Source organism: Medicago sativa, chromosome 3 (assembly GCF_051527215.1).
Source record: "Medicago sativa cultivar Bolivia chromosome 3, Bolivia_mono, whole genome shotgun sequence".
NCBI lineage: Eukaryota > Viridiplantae > Streptophyta > Magnoliopsida > Fabales > Fabaceae > Medicago > Medicago sativa.
This window is the reverse complement of record NC_140751.1, coordinates 62231945-62248193: the sequence shown is the minus strand read 5'-3', so window position 1 is coordinate 62248193 and position 16249 is coordinate 62231945. Positions and strand designations below refer to the sequence as shown.

Sequence of the window (16249 nt, the reverse complement as noted above, 5' to 3'; positions counted from 1 at the left end):
AGACTTACACATATACTTACCTGAGAAGTTAGACAATTCCATTTTCAAGTTTGGAACTCCACAACTAGAAAGTACAAACACTTAACTCATTACCTTAAATACCAGTATGAAATACTAACATAACCTGTTTACCACCCTCACACCATAGTAGCAACTAGCAAACAACCAGATCTGTCACTGGAGACTGCCTTGTTCATCCACTTCTCTACCAAACGGTTAGGTCCAATACTTTATCTTTCATTATATGTTTATCTTTCATTATTTTAACTTGCAAAAAAACATGTCTCTAGTTCAAAGCAGAAAGATTTGAAGGCTTAAAAACAACTTACAAAGAGACATCATCCTGACTTGAATCCAGAATCTCCTGTTTGAGGTTTGTCTTTTTACCAATGAACCAAACATGTGAGTAGTTGGTATATATTATGTTTTCTATACTCTTTTCTTTATGTTATTTTCTTGTTTATTGGTTTGAAGTTTTGGTTTCTAATGGTTTTTATTTTATTTCATTTCATATCCAAATTTGATCCAGAGATAGATTAAAATAATATATATTTTCATCAAGTTTTTAGAATATAAATTATCATTTTTCTTGGTTTCATTTTATCATCAAGTATTATATACTCTTAGCACTGAACCATTATGCTAGTCTAGTTTGTAGAGAAATTCTAATTTGAACCACCTTTATAACTTATAAGTCAATCATGTCACTGTCGTAGTTGTAAATATGAATTTTTCATGAACTTTTAAAGTTGAGAATTAGACCCAACAACCTAAATTTTAAGAGGTTATAGGACTAATGATGATTTGGTTCTGGTTCTCCTCACCAGGCGATGGAGATAAATTATGGACTGTTTTGTTGGATTGCTTGCAATTGTTTTGACTCCTTATCATTCCTATACATTATTATTTACTCAATTTGAGTATTTAGAATCATTATAGTAACTTTTAATATATAAATCCCATGATATAAACTTGATTTGATTTATGAAACGTATACCTTGATTGCCATTCATTCATTCCCTCTACATGTAACAATGACATAAATTGTTATTTTATGAACTATATAAAGACTATATACTTGGAATAAATTATGCTTTGTTTCCTCATTAAAAGAGGATCATCCTTCACTACAAGAGGTTTTGGCTAAAAATTTGCTATACGGTGAGAATTGTCCTTCAGTAAAGGAGGACATGGTAAGGAAAGAGCAAGTAGGGACACATCTTACGGTCATGATCTCTTAGGTGACTCGTGCCTGTTGAGACTTCGTAGTATTGAAGTTATTAATAATGTTATATATAAAACTTCATATATATAAATGTTAATGTTGATATGAATTATGATAGTTATCAGGATGTTATTAAGAAGCACAGTGTGTGGAATGGATAGCGAGAAGTTGTCAAATGAATTGGACAATGCATCTAAGGAAGATTCTGAAACGAAGGGTAAGCCAAAATATGATAAGTTCGATCCAGAAGCTGAAATCACCAAAGACTTCAAATTCAGTATCGGAATGGAGTTTACTTCTCGACACCAATTTAAGGACGCTGTTCGAGAGCTCAATGTATTAAATGGCAGAAAAATAAAATTTACCAGGAATGGCAAAAAGAGAGTTAGAGCTGTTTGTTGGCTCAACCAAAAATGTTCATACAATGTTTATGTGAGTATAGCGAAAAAGACTAATACATTTAGGGTGAGGAAACTACATCCGATGCATACTTGTGGAATGGTGTTAAATTTCAAGTGTTCCAGGTCTAAGTGGATTAAGGAAGTCTTTGTTAAACACAATATCAATCAAGAACCTAAAAAGAGGGTAATTTTATAGTTTTATTCTGCTAAATTAATTGTCCTTTTTGTTTTTGTGTTTGGTTTATCTAACTTGCTAATGTGTTTGTTATATCAGGGGAGGCCTAAGGGAAATACTCTAAGCAATGTTAAACCAAATGAAGCGGCAAAGAGAAAAACAAAACAACGCGATGCATGTTATAAGAAGACAGAAGAATTAGAGCAACAACAACTAGAAGTGCTTGTTGATGGGGAGCCTCTCAACCAGAATCAAGAAGTATCTGCCGATGACGATATGTCGGCGAAAAACACATTTGTTGAGCCGATTTCTGCAGTGAACCTTGTACCAACAACTGCTGACCCTAACCCTGTACCATCTTACGTGAGTCTTCTTATCTTCAACTTATTACAATACTTAGTTACTTAATAATGGACTTTATGTAACACCTCTCTTGGATATTGTAGGAAAAAAAAAGAAAGAAAAAAGTGACTAGAAAATTGGATTTAAAGATGGTAAGGAGGACTAGTAATAGATTGAGAACCTTGGCCTTCAAAAAAGTATATGATGGTCCTGGGAGAGATGCAGCCAGTCCAATTGTGATTAACGATGATGATTATGATGATGATGATGATGATGATGATGATGATGATAATGATGATGATGATGATGAGGACGAGGAGGAGGAGGAGGAGGAGGAGTTAAATGATCCGAAAGTTGGAAGTTGCATGCATGCCTTAAGAAGTTGGGATGGAATTTCCGAAAGCTTGAAAAAATTCCACTCCTCGTGCTTTGATTAGGACTTTTATGATACCAATAACATTTTATAGCAATAACATGTAAAACTTTTTTATTACTCTAACTTGTTATTGTGTTTGTTATATTAGGAGAGAGGCCTAAGGGAAATACTATAGGCATCAAGTCTTATTGATTTTTTTCTTTGTTGGTTCATTTGGTTTGACATTAGTATTTTTCTTAGGCCTCACCTAATATAACAAACACAATAACAATTGTGTTTATAAATTAAATTCTTGTGTTTTATTGCTCTTCTTATTCATCCTCTTTGATGCATGTTTTGTATATAAAAAAACCTGTGCCTTTTCCTACACTCTCCTTTCTTGTTTGTCTATGTGTGTTGTCTTTCCAAAAACCTGCTTCTTTTTTTTTTTTTAAAATCAGCAAAACTTTTATTTCATATGGTACCAATTACACAAGCAGTGTCATAAGCACCAAAGATGAAGCCTCCAAGCAAGAGAAAAACTCTCGCGCAGGGAACAACAGAAAATAATAGACCTTGTTCCTTTCTTAACCTTTATGAAACACGGACACTTTTTTGATTAGGCGTGTCTGGACACGTATCGTGTCAATGATACCGATACATGTAATTACACTAATTTATATGATTTCTTAAATTATTACCTGTGTCAGCGTGTCAATGTCCGTGTTGCATCTGGTGCTTATGTTCGTATTTGTTCTTCATATCCTAAACCCCAACACCAGAAGGCTAAAAACTGGACCTAAAGCTAGCCAGACCATAAAACAACAAAAGACAAACGGAAACAGGTTTAAAACAAACACCAAAGCATTGCATAGACGGACAAGCCGAAGAATGCACACAACCCAAACAACAGCCACCCCGCATGCATAACACCCAAATACAACATACCGTGAAAAACAATCTTTAGGATTCCAACACCACTCATAGTACAAACAAGTTGAAATTTTCAACCTATTCAAACTCCATTGCCAAGAAAACACCTTATCTTTCTCCACAAGCTCGCCCGATTCCTTAACCACATTTTTAAAAATCATGTCATGTCTTTCTCTCCAAATTACTCAAAGTATCGTATGCCAAATTAGCCAAAAACCTTTGCTAAGTCTTTTGGACCTTGCCTCCTCACTCTAACACTCCAAATGAACGAACAAACCACCTCATAATCTTGGATCAAATCCGATCCACCACCGTACAATGCAAGAAAAGGTGACTTGCCCCCTCCAAATTTTGTGAATTACATAAAACACACGAAGTCTGAACGTCCGGAGGTAGAACATTTCTCCAAGCAAGATTTGCACTTCTAGGAATCCGATCGAGTAGAAATTTCCAAGAAAAGGCTACCACCTTCGACAGCGCATGACTTTTCCACATATATAACCAAACACTCTTCTCCATGCCACCCCAACTATTCTCCCCCAACAAGAAGGACTCCAACACCTTATAGGCGGACTTTACTCAAAAAATACCTCCTCCCGCCTCCACCACCAACTATCCTCATCGTTAGACAACCTACAAAACCCTCCAAAAGCTCAACTGAATCATTTCGAATATTGAACTCTTGCACAAACAAATGCCTACGCCAAGAGAACTCCACTTGGCCCTTCCCCATCCACCGACCACAACTCACTCACCTTTGCGTCTTTGTTATTGACAATTGTAAAAAGGCGAGGAAATTGAACACGTAACGGATCCCTCTCCAAGTATCATGCCAAAAATTTCATTATTTTGAACTTGTATTTAATTTCTTCTTTTCTTTATTTATGTATTATTATTATTTGTTGGCTTGAATTTGAAGACTGGTTCATAGGGTGTGTTTGTCTTGAGTTTGCCTTATTTCGTTGATTACTATACCTAGCTATGAGCCTAACATTGAGCTGCTCTCATGCTTCTTCTAAGTGGTTCAAGAGTTCTATTTTTAAAAAAATGGTTTCATGTTGTGTGCGTTTAGGCCAAGTCAACTTCCTAATAGTTTTATTTCATTCATATTCTAATTTGATCCATAGAAAATAGATTCATATTCTAATCCATTAGTCAATCCATAGAGACTAGAGTATCATCAAATATCCATTTTCACTTTCCTTTATTTAATTATATATATAATATAAAATATAATAAGTAATACTACTAAAAAGGAAAAAAATCAAACAGCCCTTTACTTTCTTTTTGAATGCAAAGGTTTATTTATCACCCAAACATAGTACTAGGTACGTACGAGCTGTCCCCATCCAAACATCCAGCTCAAATACATTGATCACACGTCACATTTCCTCCTGATGATTTTAGGCTACAAAGTGCCAACCTTAGACTTACACATATACTTACCTCAGAAGTTAGACAATACCATTTTCAAGTTTGAAACTCCACAACTAGAAAGTACAAACATTTAACTCATTACCTTAAATACTATGAAATACCAACATAACCAGTTTACCACCCTCACACCATTGTAGCAACCAGATCTGTCACTGGAAACTGCCGTGTTCGTCCACTTCTCCACCAACGGTTGGATCCTTTTTTTCCTTCACTCTCTTTGGTCTTTTATCTGTTTATTGAGGAACCTTTTTTCTAGTCTTCCTTTCATTTTTTTTTTTTTAACTCTAACAAAAAATACTTATGTGTCTTCAGCAGGAAAAACCTTAAGGCTAAAAAAACTATTACAAAGAGACATTGACGGAACTTTAATCCAGAATCTCCTATCTAAGGTTTGTCTGTTGGTTTTCTTGTGTTTTTATTGTTTGTTGGTTTGAAGTTTGGACTGTCTTTGTCTTGTGTACTTTATGCTCCGTGGCCTGATGCTTTCTAGTATTATCCCTTTATTTTATTTCATTTCATATCCCAATTTGATCCAGAGCTAGATTATCATATATTAATTAAAATAATACCCTATATATTTTCATCAAGTTTTTAGAATGTAAACTAGTATCATATTTCTTGGCTGCATTTTACTAGTTGTATAGACTATCATATTTCTTGGCTAGATTTTCATATTTATTGGTTCTCCTCATTTTTATGATTTAAATAATGACTTAATTGATATCAGTTTGATTATAACAACAAAAAATAAATATATAGTTCGGATTGAACCGACATTAATCAAGTCCCTCTCTTAGCTGTAAAGATGAGAATTGTCATGAATTTTTAAGGTTGAGTTAGGCCCAACGACCCAAATTTATAGGTTCTAGGACTAATGATGATTTGGTTCTGGTTCTCATCAGGCAATTGAGAAAAATGATGGGATGTTTTGTTGGATTGCTTGCAATTGTTTTGACTCCTTATATCATTCTTATATTTGAACATTTAGAATCATTATAGTAACATTTAATATATAAATAACATGATTTTTTTTTGACAAAATATAAATAACATGATATAAACTGTGGTGTTTTATTCATGAAACATAATAGACCTTGATTGCTATTCATTCATCCCCCCTATATAACAATGACATAAATCATTATTTTATGAACTATATAAGGATTCTATATATTCTAGAATAAATTATGTTTTCTTTACTCGTTAAGAGAGGATCATCCTTTACTAAAGGAGGGTTTGGCAAAAAATTTGCTATACACTGAGAATTGTCCTTGAGCAAAGTAGGACATGGTAAGGGAAGAGCAAGTAGGGAACCTCTTACGGTCATGATCCCTTTGAAGTTATTAATGTTGTATATATATTTATATATAAAACTTCATATGTATATAAATGTTGATGTTAATATGATAGTTATTAGGATGATATTCAGAAGCACAATGTGTGGAATGGATAACGAGAAGTCAACAAATGAATTGGACAGTGCATCTCACGAAGATTCTGAAACGAATTGTAAGCCGAACCATGATAAGTTCAATGTAGAAGCTGAAATCACCAAAGACTTTAAATTCAGTGTGGGAATGGAGTTTACTTCTCCACAACAATTTAAGGGCGTTGTTCGAGAGCACAATGTATTAAATGGCAGAAAAATAAAATTTGCCAAGAATGACCAAAGGAGGGTTAAAGCTGTTTGTAAGTTCAACCAAAAATGTGGATACAATGTTTATGTGAGTATAGTGAGAAGCAAGGAAACTTATAGGGTGACATCACTATGCCGAAACCATACTTGTGAAATGGTGTTTGCTAACCTTAAGAGTTCCAAGCATGAGCACAATATCAGAGAAGAACCAACTACACGACAGCTACCAATACAAGGAAGTTCAATAGATGGATCTAAAAAGAAGGTAAGTTTATAGATGTATTCTGTTAAATTAATTGTTCTTATTTGTTATTGTGTTTGTTATATCTAACTTGTTATGTGTTTTCTTATATTAGGGGAGGACTAAGGGAAATACTAATGTTAAACCAAATGAACCAACAAAGAGAAAAACAAAAGGACGTCTCAATGTGGGTTATAAGAAGACAGAAGGATTAGAGCAACAACAACCGGAAGTGCTTGTTGATGGAGAGCCTCTCAATCGGAATCAAGTATCGATGGCGATATGATGGCGAAAAATGCATATGTGGAACCAATTTCTGCAGTGAACCGTGTACCAAGAGCTACTGACCCTAACCTTGTACCATCTGATGTGAGTTTGTCTTCATTTTATTTCAATTCTTAGTTACTTAATAATGGACTTTATGTAACACCTCTCTTAAATATTGTAGGAAAAGAAAAGAAAGAAAAAAGTGACAAGAAAATTGGATTCACAGATGGTTAGGAGGACTAGTAATAGATTGAGAACCTTGGCCTTCAAAAAAGTATATGATGGTCCTGGGAGAGATGCAGCCAGTCCAATTGTGATTAACGATGGTGATTAACGATGATGATGATGATGATGATGATGATGATGATGATGAGGACGAGGAGGAGGAGGAGGAGTTAAATGATCCGAAAGTTGGAAGTTGCATGCATGCCTTAAGAAGTTGGGATGGAATTTCCAAAAGCTTGAAAAAATTCCATTCCTCGTGCTTTGATTAGGACTTTTATGATACCAATAACTTCATTTTATACCAATAACGTGCAAAACGTTTTTATTACTCTAACTTGTTATTGTGTTTGTTATATTAAGATAGACCTAAGGAAAATACTATAGGCATCGAGTCTTATTGTTTTTTTTCTTTGTTGGTTCATTTGGTTTGACATTACTTGGAGTATTTTTCTTAGGCCTCTTCTAATATAAAAAACACAATAACTATTGTGTATATAAATTAAATTCTTGTGTTTTATTGATCTTCTTATTTCTCCTATTTGCATGCATGTTTTGTATATAAAAAAACCGTGCCAAACAAGTTGAAAACAATCTCTAGGATTCCAACAACATTCAGACAGGGGCGGATCCAGACTTTAAGTACATGTGGAGCTAAAATATCAAATAAATAATAATACAAACAATTTTTTTTAATCGACAAATATTATTACCTCATTGTTTGATACAATACATTACAATGAAAATCATCTCATATCTATTTGTTGAAAATGAAATAAAATGACATCATTCCTAATTGTTAATAGAGCATCTCTTAACCACTGATTACTCATTTTATTACATAAGTTACTCTTCACAACTTTCATAGCTGAAAAAACATGTTCAACACTTGCAGTTGCTACCGTGCGTATGTGCTATATGTGTTTTATCTACTAAAAATAAAAAAATAGGGAAAAACATGTGGAGCTATAGTCCCACATAGCTCCAACATGCATCCGCCCCTGCATTCAGAGTACAAACAAGTTGAAATTTTCAACCAATTCAATCTCCATTGCCAAGAAAACACTTTGATTTCCTCGCCCAACTTCTTAACCACATTTTTAAAAATCTTGTCATTTCTTTCTCTCCAAATCATCGTATGCCCAGGAGCGGAGGCACACTAAGGCTATGTGTGGCTAAAGCCACACTTTCGTATCTGAACTGTCTCACTCTTCCTCTCCCTCGACACAGTCACTGAAGACCAACATCCATTCTCACTCTCTCATTTAGAGAATTGGGAATTAGAATTGAGAGTTGGAATTTTGTTTGTCATGAACAGAACATGTATTTATTTAGATTGGAATTAGAAGTTTGTTATGAACACTTTTTTTGTTAGTTAGAATTGAAATGGAATTTTGGAATGTTAGTTTTTAGTTACTGAATTGAAATGCATTAACTACATAGAATTGGAATGTTAATTAGTTAGAATTGAAAGGTATTAACGTACATAGAATTAGAATGTTAATTAGTTTTTAAATACGTACATAGAATTGAGCTTTTGGAATTGAAACATGATTCATGAATGACAAATTGACAATTTTATATTGTGTTTTCTTTTTAGAATTGTGCTCACAAAGTCATTGTTTAATCAAATTAAGCAAACAAATGTCGAATATCGTGTTCGTGCGAACACATCCCTTCCAGCTACCAATTATCTTTTGAGGTGTGGTTTGCCATTTAGAGGAAGTGATATTTAAATTTTTTTGCCACACATATAACATATGTCTAGATCCGTCCTTGCGTATGTCATTAGCCAAAAACCTTTGCTAAGCCTTTTAAACCTCGGTTCCTCACTCTAAATGAGTGAACAAGTTACGTGATGTCAAAAACGTGAAGCCAAGCCTACTCATAATCTTGGATCAATGCAAGAAGAGGTGACTCGCACCCTTTAAATTTTGTGAATTACATAAAACACACGAAGTTGGAACATCTAGAGGTAGAATATTTCTTAAAGCAAGATTTGCCCTTGTAGGAATCCGATCGAGTAAAAGTTATTCAAGAGAAGGCCACCACCTTCGACGGCGCGTGACTTTTCTATTGATAACGAAAAACTCTCTTCTCCATACCACCCCAACTATTTCCCCCCAACAACAAGGACTCCAACACCTTATAGGTGGACTTTACTGAAAAAATACCTCCTTCCTTCGGCCTCCACCACTAGTTATCCTCATTGTTAGACAACCTACAACCTACAAAATTTATCAAGGCAATCAAATAGATCTTTTTCTATCAAATATTATTTTTCAATCAATTTATTTAATTTTATATATATATATATATATATATATATATATATATATATATATATATATATATATAATATATAACAAGTAATACTAAAAAGGAAAAAAATCAAACAGCCCTTTACTTTCTTTTTGAATGCAAAGTTTATTTATTATCACAAAAACATAGTACTAGTACGTACGAGCTGTCACCAAAAAAAAAATCCAGGTCCAATACATGGATCACACGTCAAATACTATGAAATATCCTTATGACATCATGGTGATTTTAGGCTACAAAGTACCAACCTTAGACTTACACATTCATTTTCAAGTTTGGAACTTCACAACTAGAAAGTAGAAACATTTACTCTCATTACCTCATACCATTGTAGTAACCAGATCTGTCACTGGAAGCTGCCGTGTTCATCCACTTCTCCACCAACGGCTGTGTCCTTTTTTTCCCTTCACTCTCTTTGGACCTTGATCTATTTATTTATGTGAGAAACCTTTTCTTTAGTCTTCCTTTCTATTTTTTTTTAACTCTAACAAAAAATACTGCTTCCATCCTTTTTTTTCTTCATTATATGTTTATTTTTGTTGGTTTTTCTTTCATATTTTAACTAGTGGATAATTATATGTGTCTTCAGCAGGAAAAACCTTAAGGCTAAAAAAACTATTACAAAGAGACATTAACGGAACTTGAATCCAGAATCTCCTATCTAAGGTTTGTCTGTTGGTATACCTTAAGGTTTTCTTTATTGTTTGTTGGTTTGAAGTTTGGACCCTCTCTGTCTTGTGTACTTTAGGCTCCGTGGAAACCTCATGCTTTCTAGTAGGGTTACAGTACTTTATCCCATGTAATATATAGCACTTTTGGTTTACCCTGTAATTTTTTTTTTTTTTTGTCAGTGTAATCTTTCTTCTTCTTTAGAATACCCTTTTGATAGGTCATTTTTAGAATTTTTTTCTATAAATTTTGGTTTTTGAATGATCTATTAGGGAAGCATTCTAAAAAAAAAATTACAAGCACGAAAAACAACAAAAAATTTACAGGGGTAAAACACTATTAACCTTAGTTTTTATTTTAGAGAAATGCTAACAACACATATTTTAACACATACTTTCTAACATATTCCCTTTGATTGGTTAAAATTCAAATGAGACCCACCAAATTTATATGAGACCCAAATGATTTGGTCATGTAAATTTTAACCAATCAAAGTGAATATGTTGAAAAATGTGTGTTAAATTGTATGTTGCTAACATTCCTATTTTATTTTATTTCATTTCATATCCCAATTTGATTCAGAGCTAGATTACCATATATTAATTAAAATAATATATATTTTCATAAAGTATTTAGAGTGTAAACTATCATATTTGTTGGCTGCATATTTTACTAGTTGTATAGTTTTTTTTTTTTTTTTTTTCGTTTTGAAGGATACTAGTTGTATAGTTGTTGTCTAGACTATCATATTTCTATCATATTTCTTGGCTAGATTATCATATTTATTGGTTCTCCTCATTTTTAATTGAAACAATGGAAAATAAATATGTAGTTTGGATTGAACCGACATCAATTAAGTCACTCTTTTAACCGTAAATATGAGAATATTCAACAATTTTCCCAAATTTATAGGTTCTAATACTAATGATAATTTTATTCTAGTTCTTATCTGGCGATGTAGTCAAATTATGGGCTGTTTTGTTGGATTGCTTGCAATTGTTTTGACTCCTTGTCATTCATATACATTATTTACTCAATTAGAACATTTAGAATCATTATAGTAACATTTAATATATAAATAACATGATATAAACTGGAGTTTGATTCATGAAACGTATTCATTCATTCCCCCTGTATAACAATGACATAAATCATTATTTTATGAACTATATAAGGATTATATATATACTTAGAATAAATTATGCTTTCTTTACACATTAAAAGAGGATTTGGCAAAAAATTTGCTATACACTGAGAATTGTCCTTGAGCAAAGTAGGACATGGTAAGGGAAGAGCAAGTAGGGAACCTCTTACGGTCATGATCTCTTAGGCGACTCTCGCCTGTTAAGACTTCGAAGTGTTGAAGTTATTAATGTTATATTAGTATATATTTATATATACAACCTCATGATATGTATATAAATGTTGCTATGATAGTTATCAGGATGATATTCAGAAGCACAATGTGTGGAATGGATAACAAGAACTTGACAAATGAATTGGACAATGCATCTAAGGAAGATTCTGAAATGAAGGGTAAGCCAAAATATGATAAGTTGGATACAGAAGCTGAAATCACCAAACACTTCAAATTCAGTGTGGGAATGGAGTTTACTTCTGGACAACAATTTAAGGACGTTGTTCGAGAGCTCAATGTATTAAATGGCAGAAAAATAAAATTTGCCAGGAATCTCAAAAAGAGTGTTAGAGCTGTTTGTAAGTTCAACCAAAGATGTGCATACAATGTTTTTGCGAGTATAGCGAAAAAGACTAATACATTTTGGGTGAGGTCACTACGTCCGATGCATACTTGTGGAATGGATAACGAGAAGTTGACAAATGAATTGGACAATGCATCTAAGGAAGATTCTGAAACGAATGGTCAGCCAAAATATGATAAGTTCAATGCAGAAGCTGAAATCACCAAGGACTTCAAATTCAGTATCGGAATGGAGTTTACTTCTCAACAACAATTTAAGGACGTTGTTCGAGAACTCAATGTATTAAATGGCAGAAAAATAAAATTTGCCACGATTGAGAAAAGGAGGGTTAAAGCTGTTTGTAAGTTCAACCAAAAATGTGGATACAATGTTTGTGTGTGTATAGTGAGAAGCAAGGAAACATATAGGGTGACGTCACTATGCCTGATGCATACTTGTGGAATGGTGTTAAATTTCAAGAGTTCCAGGTCTAAGTGGGTTGCAGAAGTTTTGGTTAAACACAATATCAAACAAGAACCTAAAAAGAAGGTAATTTTATAGTTTTATTCTGCAAAATTAATTGTTCTTTTTTGTTTTTGTGTTAGTTTTATCTAACTTGCTAATGTGTTTGTTATATCAGGGGATGCCTAAGGTAAACACTCTAAGCAATGTTAAAACAAATGAAGCAGCAAAGAGAAAAACAAAAAGAAGACGCGATGCATGTTATAAGAAGACAGAAGAATTAGAGCAACAACAACTAGAAGTACTTGTTGATGGAGAGCCTCTCAACCAGAATCAAGAAGTGTCTGCCGATGACGATATGTTGGCGAAAAACACATTTGTGGAGCCAATTTCTGCTATGAACCATGTACCAAGTGCTGCTGACCCTAACCCTGTACCATCTTATGTGAGTCTTCATATCTTCAATTTATTTCAATTCTTAGTTACTTGATAATGGACTTTGTGTAACACCCTTCTTGGATATTGTAGGAAAAGAAAAGAAAGAAAAAAGTGACAAGAAAATTGGATTTAAAGAAGGTAAGGAGGACTAGTAATAGATTGAGAACCTTGGCCTTCGAAAAAGTATATGCTGGTCCTGGGAGTGATAAATCCAGACCAATTGTGATTAATGATGATGATTATGATGACGACGACGATGATGAGGACGACGACGACGACAATGAGTTAAATGATCCGAAAGTTGGAAGTTGCATGCATGCCTTAAGAAATTGGGATGGGATTTCCAAAAGCTTGAAAAAATTTCATTCCTCGTGCTTTGATTAGGACTTTTAAGATACCAATAACTTCATTTTATAGCAAGAACGTGTAAAACTTTTTTATTACTCTAACTTGTGATTGTGTTTGTTATATTAGGAGAGGCTTAAGGGAAAGACCGTAAGTAATATCAAACCAAATAAACCGTAAAGAAGAAAATAAAAAGACTCCATGCTCTTATCCTTTTGTTTTCTTAGAAGTATTTCAGGCATTGAGTCTTTTTGTTTTTTTCTTTGTTGGTTCATTTGGTTTCTTAGACACCAAAGTAGTGAAGAAAAGAAAGATCACTTTGAGTGGTGGGTGACTATGGAAAAAGGAACAACCTCATATTCTTCAAAGCTCAATGACCAATATTCACCATCTCTTAATAAATACTCTTAATAAATTTTACACAACCAATAAATTTTATTACTTAATTTAATACTATTATTTTTCTTTTACCTATAATACTCTTAATTATTTATCATTTTATTTCATCTATTTTCCTTTCAGTATCAAAAATTGGAAAAATAATAATTAATATTACATAGGGCCGCCCTAAGATTTTTGGTGCCCTAGGCGAAACAATAAATTATGCCCTTTTAATTATTTCAATAAAATTAATCAAAGCGAATTAAAAAGAAATATATTTATATAGTACTAACTACAAAGTAAAAATAATAATTTCGTGCCCTGGGCTGCCGCCCCTCGTGCCCGCCCTTAGGGCCACCCCTGATATTATATTAAACTTTAAAAGTAATAAATAACTATGAGCGTAAATTGTCTACAAATGCGACAAGTGAAAAGGCACGTGTTTGGTCTTATGTTAAAATTGATGTCTTGTGGTTAAATTGCTAGCTAGTATTGTTTAGTCTTGAGTGTGAAAAATGACGTGGATTACATGAAATTCTAAAATATTAAACATTGGTAACAATAGTTTTATTAAGGTTTCTTCAAAACAAAAAACAATAGTTTTATTAAGGAACATTGGTAACAATAGTTAGAATCTTACCCATTTTGTCTCATTTATTCTCTTTAGAATAATGCTTAATAGTGCGGATGATTGCAAACGAATTTTGACGAAAAAAAGTTATACACAAGAAATTGTGCTTAAATTACTCCACTACTTCTAATTCCAACTACCCGTGAATTGTGGAATGGGAGAATTATATTTTTATTATATTTTATTGAAAAACAATTTTAACTCCAACCACCTTTGTATTGTGGCTATGCCCCTAGAATTTAAATTTTACAGGGGAATTAGTCACTTTAGTCCCTGAATCGGGAACGATTCGTCAATTTAGTCCCTGAATGTAGATAATATGCAAAACAGTCCCTGCATGGTCAATTTCAGGGACTAAAGTGACTAACGAAGTCTACATTCAGGGACTAAATTGACTAACGGAGTCTGCATTCAGGGACTAAATTGACTAACGGAGTCTGCATTCAGGGACTATTTTGCAATTTATCTGCATTCAGGGACTAAATTGACAAATCGTTCCCCATTCAGGGACTAAAGTGACTAATTCCCCAATTTTACACGTTTCGTCAAACTCCGTACATCATAAATCCGTACCAAATAGCATGGCTGTTCTCTTTACTAGTACTAAATTTTTTAAATATTTTGGATTGTATAAAAAAGATTTGGAGCGTACACTTAATTTTTTTTGGTTAACTAGCCATTTGATAAGGAAAAAAAGATTTAGACTTATTTGATGTCACACTTTTGTATTTATATTTTCAAAAGGATAGTAATGATAAAAATTGAAAGAATAAAAAAATGAAAAGGATCCTAATCCAAATAATACTTATGATTATCAATCTTGAGAGGATTGAATCCTTGTACCCTTGTTTTATTCTCTTACTTGCTCAATTAGAATAAAAAATCTCTTCATATACAAAAACATTAAAGGGAGATTAATCACTTTAGTCCCTGAATAGGAAAAGAGTCGTCACTTTAGTCCCTGAATACAGATAAATTGCAAAATAGTCCCTGAATGTATACTCCGTTAGTCAATTTAATCCCTGAATGCAGACTCCGTTAGTCAATTTAGTCCCTGAATATAGACTGCATTAGTCACTTTTAGTCCCTGAAATTGACTAACATAGTCTATATACGGGGATTGTTTTGCAATTTCTCTGCATTTATGGACTAAAGTGACTACTCCTTCCCCATTCAGGGACTAAAGTGACGAATTCCCCAACATTAAAACGAGAGATTCCTTCATCTAACCCATCACTCTCAAGAGTGTCATATATTCATTCATTTTCATTTTATCTAATTATAAAATATAAAATACACACCTCAAAAAAATAATATAAAATTATGTTACACTAGAAATGGAAAAAACCTCACAGCTTTTTGTTGCTTGAACTTTGAATGCAAAATTTATCATCAAAAAGAGTAGGAAGTGCATGCTGTCCCCATCCAAAAGTCCAATTCCAATACACTGTTGACACATACCCCCTTGACATCATAGGCTGATTTTAGGCTACAAGTCTAAGACTTACGCATATACTTTCAAGGGTCATAAGTTAGAAAATTCATTTTTCAAGTTGAAACTACGGCTCTGTCTCCGGTGGGAGACCTGAATAGGTCACCTATGGTAGGAGACATGACTGTTTTTTTTTTTTGTTGGCAAAATAAATCTGAACCATTGGATAAATGTAAACCAACTTTAGATCAAAATGCTTACAATACACTTTCAACACCCAATTACTTTCTTTTATTTTAAATTGTTCATCTCTTTCCTCTCTCACCCCAGTAACCTCTGATCTTGTTGTTGCTGCCACTTCATTCTTTCCCTTTGATTTTCCAACACTGTTATGTTGGAGGTGCAACTCGTAGTTGCTAGTTTCCCTGAATCAATAGTATTCAAACAGTGCAACAACATGTTGATCACCTTTTTATACTTAAATAATAATAATTATTATGCAACAAATAGTGACTCTGACAGTGTTAGTGTTTAGCTTCTTGTTGAATTGAAACGGTGGATGATATATGATTCAATTTAGTTTTACCATTAATTTTTCTTTTTTTTTTTGAAATCTGCAATTTTATAGATTGACT

The 16249-nt window shown here is 33.2% G+C and overlaps 2 protein-coding genes and 1 pseudogene across 4 annotated transcripts; all 3 read left to right on the top strand.

Annotated features, from left to right (window-relative positions):
• Positions 1–22: 22 nt before the first annotated feature.
• LOC146938960 (uncharacterized) lies at positions 23–2888 on the top strand. Of its 2 annotated transcripts, none has more exons than XM_085752794.1 (5): positions 23–215; positions 291–373; positions 1344–1810; positions 1901–2164; positions 2248–2888. In XM_085752794.1, exons 3-5 carry the CDS (start codon positions 1352–1354, stop codon positions 2578–2580), a joined length of 1056 nt encoding a protein of 351 aa, XP_085608920.1. In that variant the 5' UTR covers positions 23–215; positions 291–373; positions 1344–1351; the 3' UTR covers positions 2581–2888. The 2 variants fall into 2 exon arrangements, with proteins under 2 accessions (XP_085608920.1, XP_085608919.1); XM_085752793.1 differs by having other exon boundaries at positions 24–215; positions 1351–1810.
• Positions 2889–4905: 2017 nt separating this feature from the next.
• On the top strand, positions 4906–7775 carry LOC146938959 (uncharacterized; annotated as a pseudogene). The gene is made up of 5 exons (XR_015031462.1): positions 4906–5057; positions 5181–5257; positions 6298–6769; positions 6861–7114; positions 7194–7775. The product of XR_015031462.1 is annotated as an uncharacterized LOC146938959 (transcript).
• Positions 7776–9809: 2034 nt separating this feature from the next.
• On the top strand, positions 9810–13558 carry LOC146938958 (uncharacterized). The gene is made up of 5 exons (XM_085752792.1): positions 9810–9995; positions 10146–10222; positions 11663–12474; positions 12566–12832; positions 12916–13558. The coding sequence occupies exons 3-5, from the start codon at positions 11671–11673 to the stop codon at positions 13207–13209; spliced, it is 1365 nt and encodes a 454-aa protein (XP_085608918.1). The 5' UTR covers positions 9810–9995; positions 10146–10222; positions 11663–11670; the 3' UTR covers positions 13210–13558.
• The last annotated feature ends 2691 nt before the right edge of the window (positions 13559–16249 follow it).

What these genes read in the sequence shown, in the direction of transcription:
- LOC146938958 (XM_085752792.1), top strand. Translation starts at nt 11,671, where the DNA reads ATGATATTCAGAAGCACAATGTGTGGAATGGATAACAAGAACTTGACA. An exon ending in AACAAGAACCTAAAAAGAAG is followed by an intron (nt 12,475 to 12,565) that starts GTAATTTTATAG and finishes TTGTTATATCAG; the next exon opens with GGGATGCCTAAGGTAAACAC. An exon ending in CTAACCCTGTACCATCTTAT is followed by an intron (nt 12,833 to 12,915) that starts GTGAGTCTTCAT and finishes TGGATATTGTAG; the next exon opens with GAAAAGAAAAGAAAGAAAAA.
- LOC146938960 (XM_085752794.1), top strand. Translation starts at nt 1,352, where the DNA reads ATGTTATTAAGAAGCACAGTGTGTGGAATGGATAGCGAGAAGTTGTCA. An exon ending in ATCAAGAACCTAAAAAGAGG is followed by an intron (nt 1,811 to 1,900) that starts GTAATTTTATAG and finishes TTGTTATATCAG; the next exon opens with GGGAGGCCTAAGGGAAATAC. An exon ending in CTAACCCTGTACCATCTTAC is followed by an intron (nt 2,165 to 2,247) that starts GTGAGTCTTCTT and finishes TGGATATTGTAG; the next exon opens with GAAAAAAAAAGAAAGAAAAA.